This window comes from Falco cherrug, chromosome 9 (genome assembly GCF_023634085.1).
Source record: "Falco cherrug isolate bFalChe1 chromosome 9, bFalChe1.pri, whole genome shotgun sequence".
NCBI lineage: Eukaryota > Metazoa > Chordata > Aves > Falconiformes > Falconidae > Falco > Falco cherrug.
This window is the reverse complement of record NC_073705.1, coordinates 22,042,956-22,066,643: the sequence shown is the minus strand read 5'-3', so window position 1 is coordinate 22,066,643 and position 23,688 is coordinate 22,042,956. Positions and strand designations below refer to the sequence as shown.

At 40.8% G+C, this 23,688-nt stretch overlaps 1 protein-coding gene and 1 long non-coding RNA gene across 3 annotated transcripts in view; one reads left to right on the top strand and one right to left on the bottom strand.

Annotated features, from left to right (window-relative positions):
• Positions 1 to 388: 388 nt before the first annotated feature.
• LOC106631474 (uncharacterized) lies at positions 389 to 3,737 on the bottom strand. Of its 2 annotated transcripts, none has more exons than XR_001335179.3 (5): positions 3,307 to 3,737; positions 2,892 to 2,993; positions 2,323 to 2,461; positions 1,785 to 1,868; positions 389 to 591 (listed from the first exon to the last, which is right to left on the bottom strand). It is a non-coding gene; the product is annotated as an uncharacterized LOC106631474 (long non-coding RNA). The 2 variants fall into 2 exon arrangements; XR_001335178.3 differs by lacking the exon at positions 3,307 to 3,737 and adding an exon at positions 3,124 to 3,288.
• A 72-nt stretch (positions 3,738 to 3,809) lies between these two features.
• The window catches only part of FHIP2A (FHF complex subunit HOOK interacting protein 2A), a 36,011-nt gene continuing 16,132 nt past the window's right edge, over positions 3,810 to 23,688 (top strand). The window contains exons 1-7 of the mRNA XM_055719856.1: positions 3,810 to 4,067; positions 12,201 to 12,279; positions 14,207 to 14,376; positions 16,537 to 16,641; positions 16,972 to 17,094; positions 21,333 to 21,623; positions 22,415 to 22,611. Of these exons, the coding sequence (XP_055575831.1) occupies positions 4,023 to 4,067; positions 12,201 to 12,279; positions 14,207 to 14,376; positions 16,537 to 16,641; positions 16,972 to 17,094; positions 21,333 to 21,623; positions 22,415 to 22,611 (1,010 nt within the window). The 5' untranslated portion in view covers positions 3,810 to 4,022. The remainder of the gene's footprint in view (positions 4,068 to 12,200; positions 12,280 to 14,206; positions 14,377 to 16,536; positions 16,642 to 16,971; positions 17,095 to 21,332; positions 21,624 to 22,414; positions 22,612 to 23,688) is intronic.

Sequence of the window (23,688 nt, the reverse complement as noted above, 5' to 3'; positions counted from 1 at the left end):
ACGGCTCTACAGAAGAAGTAGACATGCAGATGTGGAGCAGGATGCACAGGCCATGAAATGCCTGAAAATGGGATTTAAAGAAATACCGCATGAGCTGATTACTTGGTGCTACTAGCAAATCAGCAAGGAGGGAGGTACTGTGTAAACACAGAGCACAGACAACCAGAAAATTCATGATGGAAAATGACAGTGAACAGAAGCACGTATGATACTACATACAACGTGATTAAACTTGGGAGGAGCATAGTCTGGACTTCCCACTGTACACTCTTCAGTATCCAATGCACAGAATGCTTGCTTTCTATAATAAAGCCCACAATCAGAAAGGTATGAAAATGACTTTAAACATCTCTTTAGTTCCTCTAAAGCAGAGATCATGCTCAGCCACTAACACTTCATTCTTTATTTCATCCAAGTAGTCACTGAAAACATAGATGTCAATTTGATTATTATAAACACAATGAATTCCTGTGCAGAATATAAACATACTGTGCATAGCTCTACTAGCATGTTTTCATTCTGGGGTACAAAAATGTACTTTCCAAATCCTCAGCCTCTCTGAAGCAAAAGTCCAGACTGCAGGAAGTTCTTCTGTAACGTAGACAAATACATCCATTAGAGACTGGCCTTCTGCCGTCAATTTAACAGCAGAGAGATTTTCAGATTGAAAGGCTGGCACATTATCTCACTGTCTCACTCCATTTAAATTGATTTAATCTATATAATGTCATTAATTTGTAAGAAGGAGAAAAGTTCCCAAACACTCTATCAACTACAATAGCCTCACTTTCAAGCTGTCTCTTAACTTACACTCAAACAGAACACTAACTCACTGCATGTGCCACCCCAAAAGAATTACCCTGCCAAAAAAGAACCCCAAACCCAACCTCAAACCAGCAGAACTCTGCTCTCAAGGGTATTAAAATAGGTAGTAATACTTGTGTTTATTTCGCTGGAAACAGCATCAAGCATGAGCAGGTGCAGATGTATAGTTGCATATGACATGATATTGGTAGCCTGTCCATAATTATGTCATCTCCAATGAAAACAAGAATTATCCAAACAGAATGTAACCTTAGCTGAGTTCTTTTGCACTGACACTGGTGAAACATTTTTCTCCATTAGTTTCCAGTGATTTGCATTACTGCTAGTCTGCCAATATTTATCTAATATTCCCAGCAATAAGAAATGCCTCCATATAGTTAAGAAATTTGAGACTACTTTAAAAGAGCATTAAAAAACGTACCTAAAATTTGCAACACATATAAGCACCACAGACTGGATTCTGCAGTATGGCGACAAATTCAAGCTCAATATATTGGTAAGTAAATGCAGAGTTATTTGCAGAGACTCAATATGTTTAACGAACTTAAGGATAATCATATAATGGTGATATTTTCTTTGTTTCCTTTACTGCAAGGCATTTCATATTGAGAAGTCCTAATAAAAAGTCACTTTTACAACCAAAACCTGAATTCCAACCACAATGAAATGTTCTGTTTAAAAAAATGTTTTTATACACATCAGGCACTCTTAGAATAATAAGAGGCCCTCAAGCATTAGAAAAGCTTTGCCTCACCATCTGTGAAGAGGTGACTTATGATTTCATAAATGGTGAGTATGCTTAGGAATACTCTTAGTGTTATAAAACTGTCTCCTTTTATAACTTCATGATATCCTACTGTTTCTTTATTCAATCTGCTCCTCGGAGATGGCGAGGCCCACGCACACCCAAAAGACATTTTTGCAAAAACAAATGGATTGCAAAGAGCATTTTAAATTACCATATTCTCTTAAACACCTTAATCAAGAACGTGTGCCTTAAATCCACATTTTCTCCAGAAATTATGCAGGCTCCAAAACGGTATCTGTGGTGAGAGAACGGGAAGGTCCCCATTAACATGTTAAACACCCTCTCACCGATGGGAGAAAAGCTGTACCACTACTCAGCGTACTTGCTGACAATGTTTGCATTCAAACCTACAACTTGTCATTTGTTTTTCTTTTTTTTAATGAAAGCAATACAAATCATATAAACAGGCTGAATGTAGCCCCTGAACTGTACTTCATAGTATAAAAATAGTAATATAAATAAAAATAAGTATTTAGAGACAAAATATACATGAATAATCTGGATGTATTGCAAAACTGTAGTAGATACCACTTAATTTCATCTGAAGAATGGTTTGCCTCCTAGAGCACACTTTAAAAGTCTAACAAATCTTTATGTTAAATCATAGATGATAGGCCCCTTCCAAAGGCACATCTATAGAATACAACTTAACAAACCCACAATAAGCATTTTTTTAAAAAAATAATTACCTTTTAAATTTATGTTGTTTGATATATCTGGATTTTGAGAAGGAAATTGCTAGCTCTGCTCCTTAGCAACTTCAGCAAAGGTGTCCACATATAACTAGTATTTATTTCCATATAGTATGTGGCCTGTAGTTCTCCCTGCCTGCAAAGCATAGAGGTAGTAACAACAATCAGTACAACTGAATCATTAGTAAGACTTCACAGGATCAACAGTCATAGTCAGACTCCCCGGATGATACAATTTAGAACACAGCAGTTAAACAGTAGTTTTGTTCTGTCTTTTGATTAGTCTCTCCCTGCTTGCTCCTACCATATGAGGAAGTCGGCGCTTATTCGTCTCCAAAAATTAATGAGAAAGGTCTCCTTCATTTGGTACTACAGTTTCTCTTCCCTTTCCCACACAGGTCTCTCACCTTCCCAACACTGCATTCTGCTCCCCCAGAGCCAGATCAATCCCGTTCTCCTACTTCCATTTGGCCAGAGCGCAAAAACTACCTCATGAATTGTAGCTGTTCCCAAAACATCATACTGCCCACCAGCTACATCTATAACCTCTGCTCACCCTACCTTACCTCTGCTTTTCCTGCAGTACGGGAAAACGGCGGGGATGATATTTTTCTCTCAAGTATTTGGCTTGGAGCTGAAATAAAGCCCTCTTTGTCTCCTTCAAAGCTCTGGGGAAAAAAACAGCAGTAAAACAGGTAACACGCGCTGCCACAAGCTCTGTCATGCTGTGGTACCCTGCAAGCCCCAGACAGACCGTGGGCAGCCAGGGCCACGCCAGGGGCTCCACCGGCCTCTCACCCAGCAGCAACAAGATGTCACTGGCTTTCTGAACTCAGCACCCTCACGCTGCTTCGTGGGGAGCCGGGCATTTCACTGTTTGCTGAGGACACCTCGCAGTCCCTGCAGACGGTGACAGACCCCAGCTGTGCCAGCAGGCAGCCGGCTGGGCCTTCAGCCACCCACGCCTGGGCTGCCCCTTACCTGCACCGCACTGGCAGGTGCGGGTGGGCCCGGCCAGCCCCCACGAAGCAGGGCGGCACGGGTAGACCCAGCGACTTTTGTCGGAGCCTGACAGCAGGCCCCTGGGCAGGGGGACAGCAGTGGTGGGCGCCCTTTTCCCCTCGCCTCCCTGCCCGGATGCTGCCGGCAGAGGCGGGGGGCTGGCCCGGGGCACCCCGAGATCGCTGCCCGCTCCCACCCCCGGCAGCGTCGCGCAGCCCCCGCGCCCCGGGGGCCGGCAGCGGGTCCCTGCGCTGGGCAGGCACGGCTCCAGCGACAATGCTAGGGGCACGGCCAGCGGTGTCCCCGCCCGGGCAGGAGCCCGGCTCGCTCGGCCGCCCGTGCCCGCCGGCCCCCGGCCAGGCCGCCCCGGGCGGAGCGGAGCGCAGCGCAGCCAACTAGGCCGGGCCGGGCCGCCCGGCCGGGCCTCCCCGCGGCGCGGCTGGCTGCGTGCGGGGGGTAGCGGCCCCTGCAGGCCGCGCCGGGGCGGACACCCGGAGCCTCGGCAGCCGGCGCCGCAGCCCGGCGGTGTCAGTGCCACGGTGTCCGCCGGGGAGCGAGAGGCAGAGCCGGCGGCCGCCCGCCCGCCCGATCCCGCGGCCAGGCCGCCGCATGCAGCCCTCACCCTGGAGCGGCGGCGGCGGATCGAGGAGCTCTCGCGGTCCTCCCGGCAGCGGCTGCTCCAGTCGCGGGACAGGATGTTCTCCAAGTTCACCTCCATCCTGCAGCACGCCGTGGAGGCGGTAAGGCCGCCGGCGGGCCCGGCCACGCCGCGCCGGGGATGCCAGCAGGGCCTAGCCGCCCAGCGGGCCCCGCGGGGAGGAGCGGCGCGGAGCGGGGGGCCTCGGCCCGCTCCCTGAGCGCGGAGCCCCGGCCCCGCCGCCCTCCCGGGGCCTGCTTGCCGGCAGGGCCCCGCCGAACCGGCACGTCCGCCGGCAGCCGCGGCCCTGCCGATGCCGGCTCGGCCCTGCCGCGGGGAGGTGGAGGTGGAGGCCGGGCTGCCCGGGCGGGCCCCGCGGCGGGCCCGGGAAGGGAGCGGCTCGCCCCGGGGTGGACCGCGGCCGGCCGGGGAGAGCCGGAGGTGCCGGAAGCGGGGGGAGCGGCTGCTGCCGGGGGCGCCGCGGCGGGCCCTGGCGGCCCCAGCACAGCCCCCTCGGCCCGCGGGAGCGGCCGGCCGGCTGTCACCGCCGGTGCCGCGCCTTCCCGGTAGGCCCCGGGGCCCCGCGGCGGCCGGAGGGCAGCGCTTCCCCGGCCCCGCCGCGCCCACCGCCTTCTGCGGAACAAACAGGGAGGTGAATTCGGGAAACACCTCAGAATTGTCGTCTTGTCGCGGCCGGCAGACAGCAGGCGCCGTCTCCGGTGCTTTTGTGTGATGTTGTCACTTCACACCGACGTTTTCACCTCTGGCTGCTTGTTGAGTTGGGTGGGGTGGGCAGGGGGGCCGGGGTGTGCGTGGCCGGTTAGAGACCATCATGGAGACTGTAGATATCGTCATGAGGACGAGCACATCTGCGCCCATCGCCGTGGTGAGGAGAGGGAAGCAGCAGGGCCTGTTTCTGAAGCTGCCCTTTCTGTAGGCTGCCTTCAGCGGCCTGCTTACCAGGACTTGTTTACTGACCACACGATTTATTTTGGTTTGCTTTTCAGTGAGGTGCGGCTCAGGTAGTAATGTCTCTGGCTTTCAGCACCTTTCTCAGTAAGCCAGGACACCTACGAGACTGAGTTTGAAGAGGTGCATCTTTGGTTAGGTGCTAAAAACTGGCAGTGAAATACGGCTGGAAGTGAAGGTGGGAAGCGTTGAAGGAAAGTGGTTCAAATGGCTGGAAAAATGAGCCTGCATGCCAAATCCTGCCTCATGTGAGGGGCACCCTTTGTGCATTAATGTATGCCTCGACGCCACAAATACTTCAGCGTATACTTGACTTTATGTGTGCCTGGAGTTCTGCAGTCTTTAGCAGGACTTTAGCAGGTTTTAAAGGCATATATTAATTTCCTGCAGGTTCCTAGTTCGCTTTTTTTAGTGGTAGAGTGGCAACTGGAAAGAAATGTTTACTTAAAGCAACGTTTCATGATGAAATGACTTACTTAAAAACTCTCCCTGACCACATATGAATGCCTTCAATAGACAGTGCTTTCATTGGAGGAGGAACAGAAATTAGTGGCTGCCTGACTAAAGAAACCTTGTTATGGTGAGCTGTGCCACATTTTGAATAAGAGAGGATGACTGAGAGGTTCAGGAGTGGAAGAGCAGTTATTCTTTCAGGCCTTACTGACTCAAGATATCTAATAAAAGTTATTCCTAGAAGAACATTTACATTATTGATATGTCCAAAAGATAAGCAAAAATAATTGCATTTATTTGAGATCCATAAAAAAACTAGGAAAAAGGAGTGAGTTCAATGGAAAAGGGGAAAAGTAGAAACAGTAGGGTCTAGGCAATCTTTTTTAATTTATAAAAACCCACCGGAAACAGATTGATAACATCATTTTGCAAGTGAACACTGTAAAACGTGTTGTATGTCCTTGCTCAACTCTGGTGTCCTTTCAGAATTGTCTCATCCTATTAACACTACTGTGATGGATCTCCTGATAATAAATACTGCACTAAATTGCATTTACAGGGGTGTAACAAATACCGAGCACCGCATGTTAGGAATGAAACAAGGAATCACAAAACCAAGAGGATATTAAGAATGTTTCTTACTTTATCCAGGAAGTCTGACCCACTAATTCAAACACAGAACTGTTAAACAGTTTGGGGGCTGTATGTGACTTTAAATTGTTGTGTTCTCTCTTTAATAAAAGTGTGTGGGCTACTTAGCTTTCTACTCTGAAAATGAAAACTGGTGTAAATCCTAAGTATTACATATAGCTGTCTTGATGGTGTCTGGTTCTGTTTTCAGAACCTAGAGAATTCAGATCATTTTTTCCTGCTGTTATTGTTGTGCAGCAAGTATAACTTGTGCAGTTTCCTGTGGGCTCTGTTTCAGCCCTGATTATCAGCAACAGAACTGGTAATTATGATACACATTCTCAAAGGTTTTGGGTGCCTACCTCCAGGAGAAATTCAGTTGCAGCTGAACAGTTTTGAGCTGAGCTGGACACTTAATTACACTTGAAGTGCCTAGGTATAGCTTTCATTGGTGGGACTACTTTAAATGAAAAGTGTTCGGGTAGTCCTTCTCCCCTGTCCTTTCTCCTGCATTTCACTTGCATAATGCTCGTGTCCTGCCCCAGGGCCTGCAGGCCTGCAGACTTCAGAGACATGTATTTAAATAGTAAGAGTTCCTGTGTTATTAGATAATCGTTGTTATCTTACCCTCAATGTGCCATCTCTCTGAACTATGAGAGGAGTTCCAAAGGTTGACAGTCTAATACACATGGGAGTATTTACCTTTGCTTGTTCTGAGCATGCTGCACTTTAATTGACTGCCTTCATGACAGGACTCTGATGAAGCAAGCGTAAGGGACCAGTTGCTTTTTATTACCTTGAATAACTCAAACCTTTCAGTCTTTTTTGCCTAAATTGTCCAAGTGTGTGAAATCGTATTCCTGATTTTTATTACAACCTAATCCTAATTTTTGACACCTCTTATCATATGTCAATCCTGACAGTATTTGAGATACTTTTGCCCTTTCTGAACTTCTCTGCAGCATCCAGATGAGCAAGTACTACTGTGGTATTGTCCTGACAGGGCATCCTTAAATTGGATTGGGGGGGGGTGGGGGTGGGGGGGTTGGTGAGAATGGTGGAAGGGACTGCAGTCTTTGTTCTGTTACGTTACTTCTGGGCAGAGTAGAATTACTCTTGCTTTATGGGGTTAATATTAATGAATCTGTGAGTTTATATATGGCTTGTCCCCAAGATGTTTTCTCTTTGCTGTGTATTTCTGATGCACTTTTATCCCAAACCTTTTCCAGGAGCGCTGCATTCTGAGTGACATAGAAAATGCAGTGTACAGTAACAAAGTAGCAAGTCAGTGTTATTTTTTTTTCTTACCTTATGCTCTTCACTCATGTTTCCCTAGACAAAACAACTTGTCCTTAAAGTGGTCGGTCTGTGTTCAAAGGACTTTTGTTTGTGTTTGATTTGGGCTTTCAGGAAGTGTTTCATCTTAATAGTTGACTCAAAAGGATATTTTTGAGCTGCATACCTTGAGCAGGAAAAATACTATTTTGGTTTGTTTGAATTTTGCAGTTTGCTGTCAAGCAAGATTATTTGTATCACTCTCTTAGTACATGGGAGTGAGTTTAGATTTTGGTGCCTACTGCACATTTTTGGCACCCCTCTCTACTGATGTATTATTCCACTGTATCTCTTACAGTGGTGCCTTCAACATGCTTTTAAGTAGCTTCTTTTTTGTTCATATTTTGGGGCAAATCTGAGCTTTGAAAGAAACTGAGTTACTTGCTGCAGGTACTGCTCCAAAATCATTAACTGCATAACTCTCAGAACAAGATTTATTCTTCTTGAATCCGCTTTATTTGATGTAATGACCTCACATTACTGATTGTATTAACATTTTGTTGTTATTAACAAGTTAAGACAAAATGCAAGCATGTGCAGTCTTAATTTTATATGTGAATGCAGTCACCGTTATAAAATCTGTATGTTCATCAGCTGAAGAAATAAAGTAAACCTTCAAGCATTAGCTGTTTTTCAGATTTTCCCTCAGGGCAAATGTTCACACTAGTAAAGTAGTCAGACTGAAGAAAACCATCGAGTGACTGCTGTAGTTTTCCTTGCTTCAGTCAAGGGAGTGTGCATGCACTTCCCCTTCCTTACTCTTTGACCTACTTTCTGCTTTTTTGCTTTAGCATCTGACCGGACAGTACCTGTTATTCTTTTATACAGTGTTTTGTTTATTTTGTGAAGTTGTTGAAAAGATATTGAAGGATATCACCAATTTCTGTTGTTTCCAGTCTTTTCAGTATTGAATTGCACTGCTGAAAAGCATACACAAAAAATATGACAATGATTTTTACATGCACAAATTAATTGCAGTTAAATACTGAATATTTATAGTTTCTTTGCTTTTGATGTTTTGGGTGGGTTTTATTTTTTTCCCTGCCTAAACACAAATTCTATATACTTTTGAAAACTATGTGGAGTTGTGTTTGGGACAGATAATGAGCAGGCTATAGCTCTGGTCAAAGACCTACAGTTCTCCTGAGAACAGTACTTTTCTGGAAGGAGTGGTGTTTGATCATTAGTAATGTATTGTTACCAGAATGATAAGGCAGCATGTGTTAAGTTTAGCTCACAAATGAGAACACTCACTCACTCCTTCCCAGGAAGCTCGACTGCTGGGGCTGGGGACCAGATGGAAGAACTAATCAGTGTCTTCTCAAATGGGCTGGTTTTTAGTAGTGTTTTGTAGTAGTGAGTTTTGGCTATTTGATAAACCAACACCTCATCTTCAAGGTACTGGTGTTTTTTTCCTCAGAGAAGGAGAAATTCACTTTGAGATTAGGAATCGATAGCTCAGAATTAGTAAGAACATGTGGAATTACATCAAAATGGATAAATATAACTATGAGAAATAACGGCACTTTTAAGGCAATTCCTTCAAATTAGACAAATAGCAGGAATTAATGGCCTCCACAATGAATTTTGTTTTGCTTGAGAATCTTTATACAAGTATGTGTACTTTTACAAAAGACTGATTATTTTGATTGACAACTGTAACTTATATTTCATCCCAGCTGGTAACTAATAATTCATCCTAAATTAGAAACTTCAACTTCACCCTAGAATTACCTGTCCTAGTAAGGTTTAGCATGTCAACCAAGTGTTTGGGAGCTTACATTTTCTAATGCTTTCCAGTCCTGGGCTTTGTTTTTGTATAAGCTGGTATCTTAGTCTTGGTCTTTACCTTGATTTTGTATCTGAATAATTAAGTTAAGAAGGTTGAGGTGGTTTTTTTGTGGTTTGTTTTGGGGTTGGTTTTTTTTTTTTGTCAGTAAAACACTTCTCTCAGAATATGCATAGCATTGCTGGAGTTACATCTGTTAAGTATTCCCTAGAATAGCTATGTTGAAAAATGCAGATTTATACTAGGTACATCTGCAGTGGGAAAAGGAGTTTGGGAGTGGGGGTACTTGAGTGGAACAAGTAAAGAAATACAAATTTTCTGTACTGTTAGGAGTTTCTGAGTCTGGTAGCCCAATGCAGGCAAAGTCCCCACAGCTCTGTATCACTGGGTCCAGTTGGTGGCAAGGTTGATCATGTATTCCCAACAGGCATACATGTACACATGAATGAGTGCACACTTAGGCTAATGGTATATCTGTTTGGTATCTCTATCTTGCAGTCCTTGATCAGAGAAGACTGTGAAATCACTGTGTATTTTATTTTAAAAGGGCAAGATCTGTCCCCAAATTACTTTTTCACCTCTGAGAGGAGTCCCTGGAGGCATTTGTTGGGTGGGAGGATGTCTGTATCCACAGTTCTCTCCCATGGTGGTTAAATTATTGACAGTGCTGAGAAGTGAAATCCTTTTCCTGGCACTGCTGAGAAGCACTAAATTCATCTTGAGGCAGATGAGGCTAGAAGAAGTGGAGAGGAAAATCACATCAGTCAAGGATTAATCTTTAATGTTTTCTTTCATGTGTTACTTTGGAAATGGAGTGGTCTGAAACACCTAGTATTCCTCAAAAGTGGTCTTTGTGCTATTCGTCAGCCAGAGTTGAGGTTTTGATATAGTTTTATTACAGAAAGATGCAAAATGATCATTACATTGCTTAAAATGCACATCTACAGCAGTAAATGTGACAGGTGAAGCATGATACAAAATATCATATGCTATGTCTTCAGTTTGTTCAGTTATTCTTCTGAATTTCAATAACCTAGTAAACTTAATAGTGAAATAAACTAATTTTGTCCAGTGTGCAGTATCTTTGTACATGGTAGCTGGTGTGCTGAAGTGCTACACTCAGCACCCAGCTGCAGGAATATGGAAGACTTAATGGGTCCACAAACTGTCAGGGAATAGATAAGCAATGTCAGTTTGATTTCCTAGTTGCCTTTTGAGAGGGCACTTTTTCCACACAGGATGCAGGCATAGATAGTTACCAAGCACCACTACCTTTTTAAAGTCTTGTGTTTCAAAGTCCTGAGTGCAAAGGGTCATTAACAATTAGCATTCCACTTTCTTATCATGGGAGGGCATTCTGTTCATATACCAGGCTTTACATCTTTACCAAGATAAATTTAAGTTAAATTTAAATAAAATTAAATTCAAGGAAAAGGAAAAACTGATGTGTAAAACTTCCAAGCTGTTTCAAAGAGACCTACACTACCTGGTGAATGGTATACAGGTGTTTGAGCTCTGTGCTTCTGTTTGTCCAAGAACTGAGGTGACTCAGCACTTTTTAGGCCCTATGAGGAGACACCAGAGGAATTCACAGTATTAATCTGAAATGTGGTATCTATAGCTTCTGCCAGGGGAAACTTTTTCACTGTTAGAGTGACTGGGCCCTGGCACAGGTTCCCAGAGAGGTTGTGGTATCTCTATCCTTTGAGATATTCAAAATGTATCTGGACACGGTCCAGGCAACTGGCTCTAGATGGCCATGCTTGAGCAAGAAGGTTGACCAGATGACCTCCAGAGGTCCCTTCCAACCTCAGCCACGTTGTAATTTTGTGAAGGACTGGACTCCATAGCTTGTGAGGATGGCTCAACTCCTTATCCATCCAAAATGGACACACCAATGTATACATGGGATTCTTTGTGTTTGCCCGCAGGTCTCATTGCTACCATCATGTCAAGTGATAATCCTTTATTTCAGGATTGCCTATAAAAGAATGACTTGAGGACTTGATTCTAAAAAAAAAAAAAAAAAAAAAAAAGTCTCAGGCAAGTAGGATTAGGCCTCAGTAACAACAGACCCTGATATGATCCTTTGAGTGGTGGTGGTTTTCCCTATAGGATTCCTGATTTTACCAGCTCTGAACATTGTACCTTGTGGTCACAAATTCAATGTTTGCCTCAACTCGCACTGTGGAGACCAGAGTGGTGAAATGATCATGGTCCTCCTTTTTTCACATGCTGCCTGTGGTGTAGCATTTTGTGCTTTTAGTGTGATGGGCCACAGGGCACCCAGTTCTCAGGCTTTGGGAGCAGTACTGCTGTTGGCTGGGTGGGAGGCTGTAGTTTGTTCTTGCAGCATGTGATTCCTGGATGCCAGTCATGTCCAACTGGTCATCCCAAATTCCTCTAGAAAACAAGAAACCTCCTTTTCTTTCAGAAATTAAATAAGAAATGTGTTTGTTAAAAAAAGAAAGAGCAACCTGTAAGTTCTGGTGATGAGCCTGATGTGTAAAAAAAAAACCCAAAAAAACCAACACCAAAAAACCCCCACAAAGATCTTTTACAAGTTGTGCTTAACAGGAAAAAAAGCTACATGGCAAAAAGTGTATGAAGCAGCTAATCAGTATTTTTAAAGGAGCAGAGGGAAAGAGGAGAACAGAGCGTACAGAAAAGGAGGACGGCATCAAGAGCAGATGTAAAAGAACATGATGTTTTTCTACAGGACAAAACTGAGATCTAAACAATTCAAACCTATGTTTCTAGTGTTGCTTTGCTGTATGAGCAATTGCTTTTGTTGCCTCAAACAGATTGTCTGGTCAAAGAGACATCACAGAGATTATTACTGATGTTTACAAGCTAGGCAGTACAACATGGGGCTTATGCCATGAATAATGTATGTAGTCCTTGTTAAAGGTAAAAGAGCACAGAATAAGAATTGTAGCACTAGTCTGCAGCAGTTTAGTTCCAAGTATGAGGTAACTTCAAGTTAATCTCCAAGGAAATATGTTTATTTCATTCCTGACTTTTTTTTTTTTTATAATTTGTTTTTTTTTACCCCTATAGCTCGCACCTTCCCTTCCATTACAAGAAGATTTTGTTTACCACTGGAAAGCAATCACCCATTACTACATAGAGACATCAGGTAAACGAAGAAAACATTCTGGTTTTGCCTTGTTATTGTGAAAACTGGAATTCCCAATTTCAGTGTTGTTTAAAAGTGGATTAAGAAATACTAAAATGAGTCATGTGTTCTATCAAAACACCAACAATAATAATTAGTAATTAAAAATATTGTGTACCTCCATTCATCCCTTTAAAAGTAAGCATGAAAAACGATTGAGGGAAGGTCTTTCCTGAGTACCATGTGGAGAATTGTACCTTTTCATGTCTGACCCAATTTCTGTCTTCACATACTCTGTTTAATCTAAACAGACAACTACAGAAATGCATTCCCTGCTGTTAAGCTTTTCATTTTTTTGCATCAGGGATTTTCTTTTTCTTTCCAAGATTTTAATAAAAGTAATTTTGTGGTCATAGATTTTACCATACATGAATTCTGTGTGCTCAGTATTAGGTATTTTTTCTTTAGTGACCTATCTCCATGAAAGGTATTTTGATAACATAGCTCTGAAAAGTGAATTTCTGAGGAGATTTAGAACACATTTTGTTAAAACCTATCCAGACCTTACTCTGGTCTTCTAAAAAATTGTTATTCTGATGAAATATGGTGGTCGTTGCTTTTTCTTAAACGTTTTCCTGATTCCCTACAACAGTTATGCAACATTTAAGTTTTTGATTATTGGTCCTAGCTATTAAAGTATTAAGTTTTAAAAGTGAATGTTACCATGCTTTCTTCAAGCTTATTAGTTCTGCATTTCTGCTAGAGTAGCTCTTGAATCTGTGTCTGGGCCTGGGGCCTGGTGATCTTGTTTATATCAATATTTACTCTTACAAGCTGAAACTTGACCCTCAGTTCTAAATACCCATCTTTTGGAACGCTATGTGATGTTTGCTAAGGTAGAAATGACAGAGTGGTAGGGGAAAACTGATAGCTGTGATGATGCGGTACAGAATAAAAGCTGACCTCTCTCCCAGACTTCCAAAAGTCTTGTGAAAACCAAGTTTCCACTCTGTGGATATATTTCTGTCTTCTGCAGTGGGAGCAGAATCATGTGCAGGAAATTTGAGCAAAACATTCTAGGCTAATTGGAGGTTGTGGTAGAGGCCAAAATCACTCTGACATGGCAGTTTTCCTTAGTGATCTTGTTGCCGTTTGCATGCAAGTGACAGTTATTTTTAGATTATTGCATAAGAAGTGTTAACCATTTCCCTAGTGAGCTAGCTGTTCAAGTAGAGTTTGGCAGAAAAAAATAAAAAGGAAAATCTCCACGTGCAGATGTGCTCTGCAACATGTTCATGCCAGCTCTCACTGCCAGTGGCATAAATCCACAGCAGTTTCATGACTTTAGTATAATGAAATTGGAGTCTTACCCTTTCCTTCACGGTTTGACAATGCTATCTTAATGCATAAAGTATAAAAGACAAATCTAAAAGCTTCTGAAGAACAAACAGCATAGATGGGGTTTTCTTTGTTGTTATCATTAGAAAAAAACATTTATTTAGTTATCTAGTTTGTAAAGGAACTGATCAGCTGCAAATTAAGCTGATGTTAGAGGCTGTTTACAGATTTCAGAATACTATGTGAAGAGTCAAAGAGGAAGTTACCAAGACAGTGTGGATACAAACTGGAAGATTGAGAGTTGAACCTTTTTCTCCCTAAGCTTGGTTTCTGGCTGTAAAAGTTTCCTTTTTCTGTAATTAATTAATAGACGTTTAGAAATTTGGCATTTTACCTTTTCCCCATTGCAAGGTTAGATATCTGCCTAATGCATATTCCAGTTTACATTAGCAGATATGGTTCTGAAAATTCAATTTAAGACGTGTTACATACTATATATAAGGTTCTTTAAATGAGTGGTCATGTGTTTAAATCTTAAATTTGGAACTGAACTTAAGAAAAGTGAGGACAGTATTTTAATCATTCCTAATTGTACATATCTTCTATTTAGATGACAAAGCTCCTGTGACTGATACCAACATTCCTTCTCACCTGGAACAGATGTTGGATATTCTAGTTCAAGAAGAAAATGAAAGGGAATCAGGTGAAACAGGACCATGTATGGAATATTTGCTACATCACAAGATTTTGGAGACACTCTACACACTAGGAAAAGCTGATGTATGTACTCAGCAGAGCAGATTATCTTTTGTGTGAGCTCTTAATTGTAATAGGCACTGAAGTTCTACAGTAGGTGGTAGTGTGGGACACTGAAATGTAGCAAATAGCTGTTTGCTTATGTTACTAGTATATTACAAATAACCGTCTTTTACAAGTGTGATCAAGGTGAGATAACCATTGAGATGCTGACTAAAGCAGAACCCTGAGATTTGTTACTCACCACTCTGATAATATTGACTGTGAAGCTAGAAGTAGGAGAAACATTTTTGTTCAGTCTAGAATTTTTCTGGCTTCTACAAGACAGTATTATCCCTCTCTGTCCTTTGTTAAGTGTTGGGACATTCTTGGGTGAACAGTGCTGTATTAAATACAAATTTTGTTTAATTTTTCTGAATGTGATAAGTTATTGCTTAGAAAGATTTCCATGTCAGAAAGCATTAATTTAAGCTGATTCCCAGGCAGCTTTCACATCCAAGTCTTTGGTATGAATGCAGCCGTTGGCAGTGTTGTCTGATTCTTCTCATGTCTGCTTTATGGCACATGTGAAATTAGTTTCATGACCTCGGTGCATTCTTGTTGCTCTCTTTCTTGGCAGACTTATGAGCTGAAATGTACGGCGTTGGATGGATCATGGGGTGAATTAACTTGGCAGCCCTTGTTCTAGAACTTTTTGTGATATGATGTAGATGCAGTTAGGAAAGGACAGTGTATCCTGTTCCAAGGGTAGATGGAGCTCTCCATGGTTTCATTCTTAGTCAGCCTTTTACATGTTGTCAAGTTTTTAACCTACTCAGTTTTACACATATAGACAGTGTAGGCTACTAGCTGTCTGAGCTTGGGATGTTCCTTGCTCTGGAAGGACCAGAGCTCTACAATTCCTGTTACCATGCCAGCTGTCCTACATTCAGGCTGAGATACCTGATGAATTGAAAATACTTGCTCAGAAATACAGCTTGTTCAGTTATCTGTAAACTTTGTCAAGAAACCAGGGTGAAATGGTGACATACCTGAAGCGGATAATTAGTAGGATGTTTGTAAGAGTTGAGAGATATCATTTTGCACTTATGCAAATGCACCTGTACCAGCAATTCTTGTACAGCCTGTCTTTATACTTTGCCACTTGTCAGTTGATACAGCTGAGGTAAACACACAGTTCAGTGGTGCAAGATGTTGCAAAGATCTGTTGCAAAAGGAATAATATCCTTTCACAGCACTCACTTAGATTTACTACATTACTGTAGATGCACCCTGATGATACATATTTTGCCATTCTTTTCAGTGGATTGCTTGACAACTTACTGATAATTAAAGATTAATAATCTAGGGGAAATTACCTTGGAAAGAAAACCAGATTAGGCAGTTGTCATTCCTGGCTGTTGTCACCTGTGCTCCATTCAGCTGTGCAGTGAAGCAGGTGAGGGAAATGATGTGGGTAAAATTAACCTATGGAATAATGGCATTTATCAACATGGTAGAACACATTGGAGTCAGGGAGGATTTAGCTAAAAAAAAAAGGTACATAAGGACCACGAGCTATCAGATCTCATGGAGATAGGAAAGTACTTTCATGTGACATGGTGCATGAGGGACAATAGAACAAGGGACTGGATGTTTCAGATATTTGTGACTTTATTCTGCTGAGTCTTTGAGAAAATAACAGCTTTCTCTTGTACTGGAACATATGTGCATTTATAAACGCTTTATCTGTCTAAGGTTAATTGCTCATGAATTTAAAAAGCCTTTTGTAGACACTAAGATATTTATCGTTTATCATCGTATATCTATATGTACTGACTTAAAGAATTGCTGGATTTTGTGGCACAGTACAGACAACTGACCTGTAGCCAATTAATTCAGAGTTAATTTCCCATTATCACTGTATTGATAGGGAATATTTCCTGGAAAGGTTGGTGGAAGTCAGCACTAGAGCAATTAACTGAAAGTATGAATAATTTGAAAAAGAAAACAGTAATGAGATGCAACATTTTTTGTTGATCTCTGTTAATATCGATAAAAGTAATGTGTTAACAGATAATTATTTTTTTAAAATTACTTTTGGATAAATTGTTGCTGTTTCATTAACCATTTTGAGCAACAAATTTGCATCTGTGCTTCTTTATTTGTTATATTTTTCTTAGTGTTCATCTTTTTTTGTTTCAGTGTCCTCCAGGAATGAAACAGCAGGTTTTGGCTTTTTATACAAAACTTCTTGGAAGAATACGGCAACCACTTCTCCCCCATATAAATGTGCATAGGCCAGTGCAGGTACTGTTCAAATTTGAAGTTAACTATGCTTTTGCATTTCTTATTCTGCTGTAGCTAACAATGTCTTTAATTCTTCCATTGTCAAGTGAGTTAAGAAACTGCTTGAGTGCAGTTTTAATGTATTGATTAGAGCCTTGAACTGCCACTGCAATTTAAGTCATATGTAATAAAGAAATCTTGTTCATAGCAATGTAAATCTAGACCAAATGTTCAAGTCAATAATCATACATCATTGTAGTATATATATGGATAAAGAATTCAGTGCATTATTCCTAGGAAAAGCTATAACTTATTCTCCATCTTAATTGTTCACTTTTCTTTATGTGACAGAAATTAATTAGGCTGTGTGGTGAAGTTCTGGCAACACCAACAGAAAATGAAGAAATTCAGTTTCTCTGTATAGTATGTGCAAAGCTTAAACAGGATCCGTACCTGGTCAACTTCTTCCTTGAGGTGAGTAAATCAAATGAAATTTTTCCAGGTATATTTACTGTGTCACAAACAAAATGTAGTAGAGAACATTGTGCTTCACAGCTTAGTTTTCATTCACTCTGTGATTTTCTTTCCCTGTGATATTAGAAGGGCTTTTTTGTTTGTTGGTTTGTTTTTTTTTTTTTCCTTTGCTTCCAGAGACTTGATACATCTGACTGTTTTTACTAAAATTACATTCAGGGCTCTCAAATATACCTGCCTGAGGTCCTTATCCTTTGTAGTGAAAGTGCCTTTGCCTTTAGCGTAGAGTTGTGAATTGTGATGTAGAACACCGTGTGAGGGACACCTTGGACTTCTTATGTTGTTTTGTCTTCAGCCCAATAAAGACTAAGGGACAGATTGCATGGGGCATTGAAAACTTGCAAGTTGCTAAGTGTTCTGCAGGATCGGGCCCCTATTTGGTAGTGGCACATATGGTCTAGCTGCAGTACCAGCTCACAATTGACAATATGACATTATTTTCCATCTGTAAGAAAGCCAAATATCTTTACTCCTTTGAATTTAACATGTGGCATTGATGAAATCCGAGTGGGAGGAGAAAGAATTTCTAGACTGATTTTCTGTTCCCATTTAGAAGAAGCAGATAAAAGTTTAATTTATAAAAATCCATTTAGAAATGCCTCCTGCTCCCACTTTGATGTTTCCTGTAGTGACACATTATCTATTAACCACGTGATGCGTAGGTGAAAAGATGTAGATAGTGTCCTTCAGGAATATTGTACAAGCTCTTCACAAACAAGATCTGCTAAACCACAAAGATACGTTATTTTCCATTGAGTAGATGAATATCACATTTAAGCCAGTAGTAAAGAATCTATCTTCAGTTTATTTTGGCCTTGATTAAAGCCACCCTGATTGCCGTTGTATCCACTGTAGTTGTACAAGTGCTAGAAACGGTGTGAGGATCGAAAAGTTAGTGTTTCAACATTAGAAGCACTTGAAAGCAAACTGCTAAATGTATTACATGCAGAATATGGTAGAAGTCCAAACCAGGGTTGCTTGTGTAAGTTGTATGGTTTGAAAAGAACCCTCTGAATGACCCTTATACTCAAATAATGCCCTTGAAATCAAACCTGAGAACCTCAATCATAAGAACGACAAGTGTTTTGTCAGATATTAGTGTTCTTCCCCAAAATAGCAAGATTACAATGTTAAAAACTAGACATGGAAACCAGACAATTCCAGATCTCAAAGAGATCTCTACTTTCACAAAATGCTGGCTGTAGAGTTCAGGCAAGCTCAACAACATTCCTTGTAGCTCCTGTTTCCTAAGGCTATATGTCTTTGAACTGCCGGTAGTTGTTTCCAAATAAGGTATTTGGGGTGCAGCATTGTTGTTCACATCTATGCCTCTTAGAGGTGCTATTGTTGTAATTTGGTAACTGTTTCTGACCTTCAAATGCACAACAGGGTAAATTTACAGAATTCTGTGTGGCCTTTATCTCTCAAGTCTCCAACACTTATAAACTGAGATGCAGATACATGTCTCCAAAGCAGACTGTATCTGTTAGTTTTGCTTCCTTCGTTGACTTTTCCTGATCAGTTTCTACAGTATTTTATGAACGTAAAAAACTGAGTATGTACAAACCCAGGATTTCCTTTGTATGATTCCATATCAAATAGTCTGTTGATAAAATGCTGTTTATATTTTAGTAAAATCTTTCATCTGTATTGCTTAACCAATAAGGCTATATGGCATAACTGTATTGTCTTGGGCAAGTTACTTCTGTTGTGGAAATAAGAACTGGAAGAACTTCATTCTACTTTTTTAAACATTTCAAATCCATATACTGATTTTATTTTGGCTTTAAGTTATTCTTTTCTTTAAACTGAATTTTCCTTGTTCTTGTGTAGAGAAGAAGAACATACACAGGGATGTTTGACTTATCACTTCTATCTCACTCATTATTTTATGCTAAACTTCTTACCTTTTGCTTTTCCTTGTTCATTTATTCCTTAGTTGCCCCATCTCCTCTCATCCCATTCCATCTTACAGGAGATACTCCTTACAACTGGGACCCTTGATTCTCTGTGTTTCGGTTTCTGTTCTAACATAGTGTCAGTTAAAAAGTTGTACCTTTATTTTATAAAATGAACAATAGTTTTTCTATTCATTTCTGCTTTCATTACTACAAATTGCCAGCTTTATATTTCTCACTATGAATTACATAGAGATTCTCATTAGCGGTGATATCATTTGATTTTTTCACAGAATTCTTTTTAAAACTGTCTGAACTTAGACGTGGCATCATCTGTCATGGATTTTGAAACTGTAATAGTTAACATATCATGAAAATAGAAAAATGTATTTTCATATTGCCTGCTCTCTGTTGATGCTGAATTCACTTAGAGGAGTACTTTGTCTAGAAAGCATTGAATGTGTGTTTTATGTAACCTTTTCTATTAGGTCATTCAGGATCCTGTTTTGCACCTTTACAGGAGGCAGGTGAGCAGCTAAGCTGCAGAATTGCATGGAATAGGAAGCTTAAATACACGCAAAACCTCTGCTTATGTGTTGTTCAATGTACAGACTGCTTTGTGTCACCTGCCAACATAAGAGTAATGAGCTATGGACAAATTTCTAGGGGCATTTATACATGTATGGGTGTGAGGTCTTCTCATCAATGCTTTAGCTAAACAAATTATGGCCTTTCAAATGACAGAAAAGTCCAGACATGAGGTAATATGCTGGTGTAAGATAAAACAAGTATTTTACAAAATACGATCTGATTTTTGAAAAAAGTAGCTTTTCTCTTTGGCAACCCTGCCTACTTGCTACTTGAGGAGTGCCAGCAACAGTGTATAGTCCAGGACTGAAATGCAGTCCCAGCCTTTAGTTTTGCTTTACGTGCAAGGCTCATTGTTGCAATTCAGATATTCCTGTGTATTGATAAAATATATGGGAGGATACTGGAGGACTTCAGAAGATTTAGGGATAGACAGACATGGTTCAGACAGACACATTTTGGTTGCTTTGCAGCCTTATGCGTTTCACACTGAAAAAAAAATACATATGTTGAAGGAGAAATTTTTCTTCTGTAATCAGAAGTCATACTTATTTTATAGTATTCAGTGTGCTACTTTCACCACTGGGTTGCCTCTCCAGGGAGTTGTTTACATGAGTGTATCACAACATTCAGTACAAATTCACCACAACGAATGCACATCAATCAAGCAAATGTTCAGAGCAGTTCTCTAGTTTGCTGCCTGAGAGTTAGTCCCTACTGGTTTGTATGTACTAAACACCATTAACCCCAAGTGGTTACCCTTTTAAATTATTAATGCTTGAGATACATTTGTAATAATTTTTGTGTTATCATGGAGAATGGGAACCATTTGGATTTATAATCTCGCTGCTGTACTCACTTGAAAAAATGTCTTGTGCTGAAGTCTAATTTATGGTTCTAATAAAGTATTATTTACCTGTGCTTATGCCAGAAGAACACTGGATTTTTGTCTTGCTGTGAGTTTCTTCTTGGTATCACAGAGCACAGATTTAAACGTCTTTTTATGTTTTGGAGGCAGATGGGTTGCTTTCTTTCAGGCTAAGTAGAGCTTTGTAGCTTCTGAGAAGGTTCTCTGTGATCTGTTACAGTATCCAGTGCCCAATGCTAACTTCTAGTATCTTCTGTCCATTCAGTCTGCTCGACTTTTTCCTCATGAGAAACACAGCTTGAGAGTACTGTGCTGTCATAAAAGAAATTTTTTTCCCTTTCCTGTTGAAGATAAAATCTCAAGAAGTTTAGAATGAGTTTAATTGTGTGACTCCAACTGGAAGTAGTGATTTCAGACATTAGACGAATGTGAGGTCTTGACCTAGAGAGGGATATTTTATAGTATGTGCTAAGGTCTAAGAGTGCATTCATAAGATACATGAAAAATTTCTATGAAATAGTGGGCAAATCAAGTGAGTATGTGCCTTCAGTGGTGGAGAGAAAAAGATGCCATCTCTTTGTAAATGGCATATTCAGCCTTGAAGCAAAATGGTACAGGGCTTAAAAGAAATTTAAGCAGATTAAAAAATGTTCTAGGTTTAAAAGCTCCCACACTCTTGCAACCCATTACATTCTACATGGCTACTGTATCTAGCCTTGTAGAGAACTACTTCAAATACTAATGTAAAAAATTAGCTTTTACAGAATTTCTGCTTCAGGATGAACAGTAATTTCAACTGTGTAATTCCAAAAAATGCTTTGCAGAGTAAGTTAAAAGCAATGGCTTCCAAAGGATCAGCAAGTGTAATCACAGAAGACACGATAAAAGGCCAAGACTCTTTGACAACAGACACAGGACAGCCCATTCAGCCTGAAGAGTTAGCTAGTGCTGCCGAAGCGGAGCAAATGGAGAAGGACGATGACCTCCCGCAACAGGCGAATGATCTCTCTTTCAGTCTGGATGAACTAAATGTCACATCACCTGAGTCCTCCACTGTTCGTCCAAATCAAGACTATAATTTAGTGAATTCTCTACTAAACCTCACTAAAAGCCCCGTGAGTTGGTTTTTTTGTTCCGTTTAGTGTGATAAAATGAAATAGTTTGGATGCTGTGTGAAGTGGGCAGAGGGAGGCACTGTATTTTAACTATAAAAAGTAAAATGAGGTTTGTTTTGCTGGCAGCTTTTGTAAATTGGCAATTTTCTTTGCCAGATCAGATTAAAGTGAAAATATTTTTTCAAAGAATTAATATTAAGTTTGTTGATGGTAATGTGGGTTTTGAGCAATTTGTATAGGATGCTGCATGTTTCACAGACAATCTGCATAGAATTACCGTTAGGTTAAATATACCACAAGGGAATATTTGAGAAACTTACTTTCAATTGTACTGATTTAACCAAGCCCACTTATTTTGTAAAGGCACTGGGCTATCTCTACAGGTTTGATTTCTTTTAAAAGCAACTGCTGTACATCTTGCCTGGCTGCACCCTCGAATTCATACTTGGATTCTTTCAGATAACTTGGAGGTGGGTTGGTAAGCCTGTAATTGCTACAGCAGCGCTGTAGACAACCAAATCTACTGAGGTACCTCATGTCGTTCTTGTTAAGTGATAGTTTACATTATCTAGTTGCAGTTGCGCTCTTAGTATTTGACATGATTTCAGGTGAGATTCTTTATTTTGTACCATCCAAATTCACTACAGTTAGGCTTTAATGACTGAAAACAAAAATAAATGCATTCACTCGCTGTGGGGGAATGGGGAGGTTTTATCTGGGCAGTGTTTACTTCTTGATTTCAAGTGAGCTTCATTTACCCTCTGATTAATTCTTCCATGCCCTTCTGCCAGGACGGCCGGATAGCAGTGAAGGCCTGTGAAGGCCTCATGCTTTTGGTGAGTTTGCCAGAACCAGCAGCTGCCAAGTGCCTGACTCAAAGCACTTGTTTATGTGAATTGTTGACAGACAGGCTGGCTACCCTCTACAAAGCCCTGCCTCAGTCACTGGATCCCTTAGACATTGAAACAGTGGAGGCAATTAACTGGGGGTAAGAATTCTATATTTTTTTTTAATACGCAAGGTGACTTTACAACCCTCCTTGAAATTAATTTTCTATAGGTAGATAAGATGTATAAAATATTCACGCCCCCATGCTAATGTCTCAAGAGCTGAGCTGAGATGTCAGCTGCAGCATGGTGGTACAACTGTGAGCGTCCAATGTACGTGTGATCTCTGACATGGGGCCAGGTTTGGCTGCCACCCCCTTGCAGAGATTCCGCAGGGGGCAAGTTTTTCCACAGAGTTATGTTAGCGGTTTGTGGTGGTGTAGCTGTAGCATTAGGTACAGATTATTTTCTTGTTCAGATGTCAAGGATTTAGGCAATAAACTTTTCACAGTACACAGTGAGTACTGTAAGCTGCTGCAGGGGGCAGAAAGGGTGTATTTGATTACAGGCTGTTGTTGCAAAATTTTTGCAGTAAAAAAGAAGAAGGAAAGAGTTACTGCATAACTCATCGGCATGAAACAAAACATGCATGCTTGTTGTCCTAACGGCTTGCATGTTAGATTCTCAAAACATTTTTTTTCCCAACTCTGTCTTCATTATTATGAACTGCTTGTGATCTATTAGTACTGGGACAAAAAGTAGGTATTTGCAGAATACTTACCAAAATTTTTGATGGTTGGACTTTGAAATTAGAAGGGAAAAACCCACAACTTTGAATAGTGGAATAAATCATTATTGGACTGCTTTACCAGAGGAAATGGTGAATTTCTTATTCCTTAGAGTCTTTAAATTGAGATACATGGGGTTTTTTATGAAAGATATAATTTAGTTCAGGTATACACTGTGTGGTTCCCATGTACTTGATTGAGGTTGCTTAAAGAGTAGTGAAGAACAATTGCCTTCATTTTATGGTTCTTTGACTAAAGCAGTTATTGATTCCGTTTCTGTGGTCTGTGTTTCCTGGGAGAACAGACTAGGTGATCAGTTTTCCCTTCTGACTCAAGAAATACTTAACCAGAGTTCTTCTGTTGTACATACTATGTATCTTTTAGCATGCCACTGAAAACCTGTGTGATGATGGCACTGCCAGATCAGTAGAGACCAGCAGAAAAGCTATT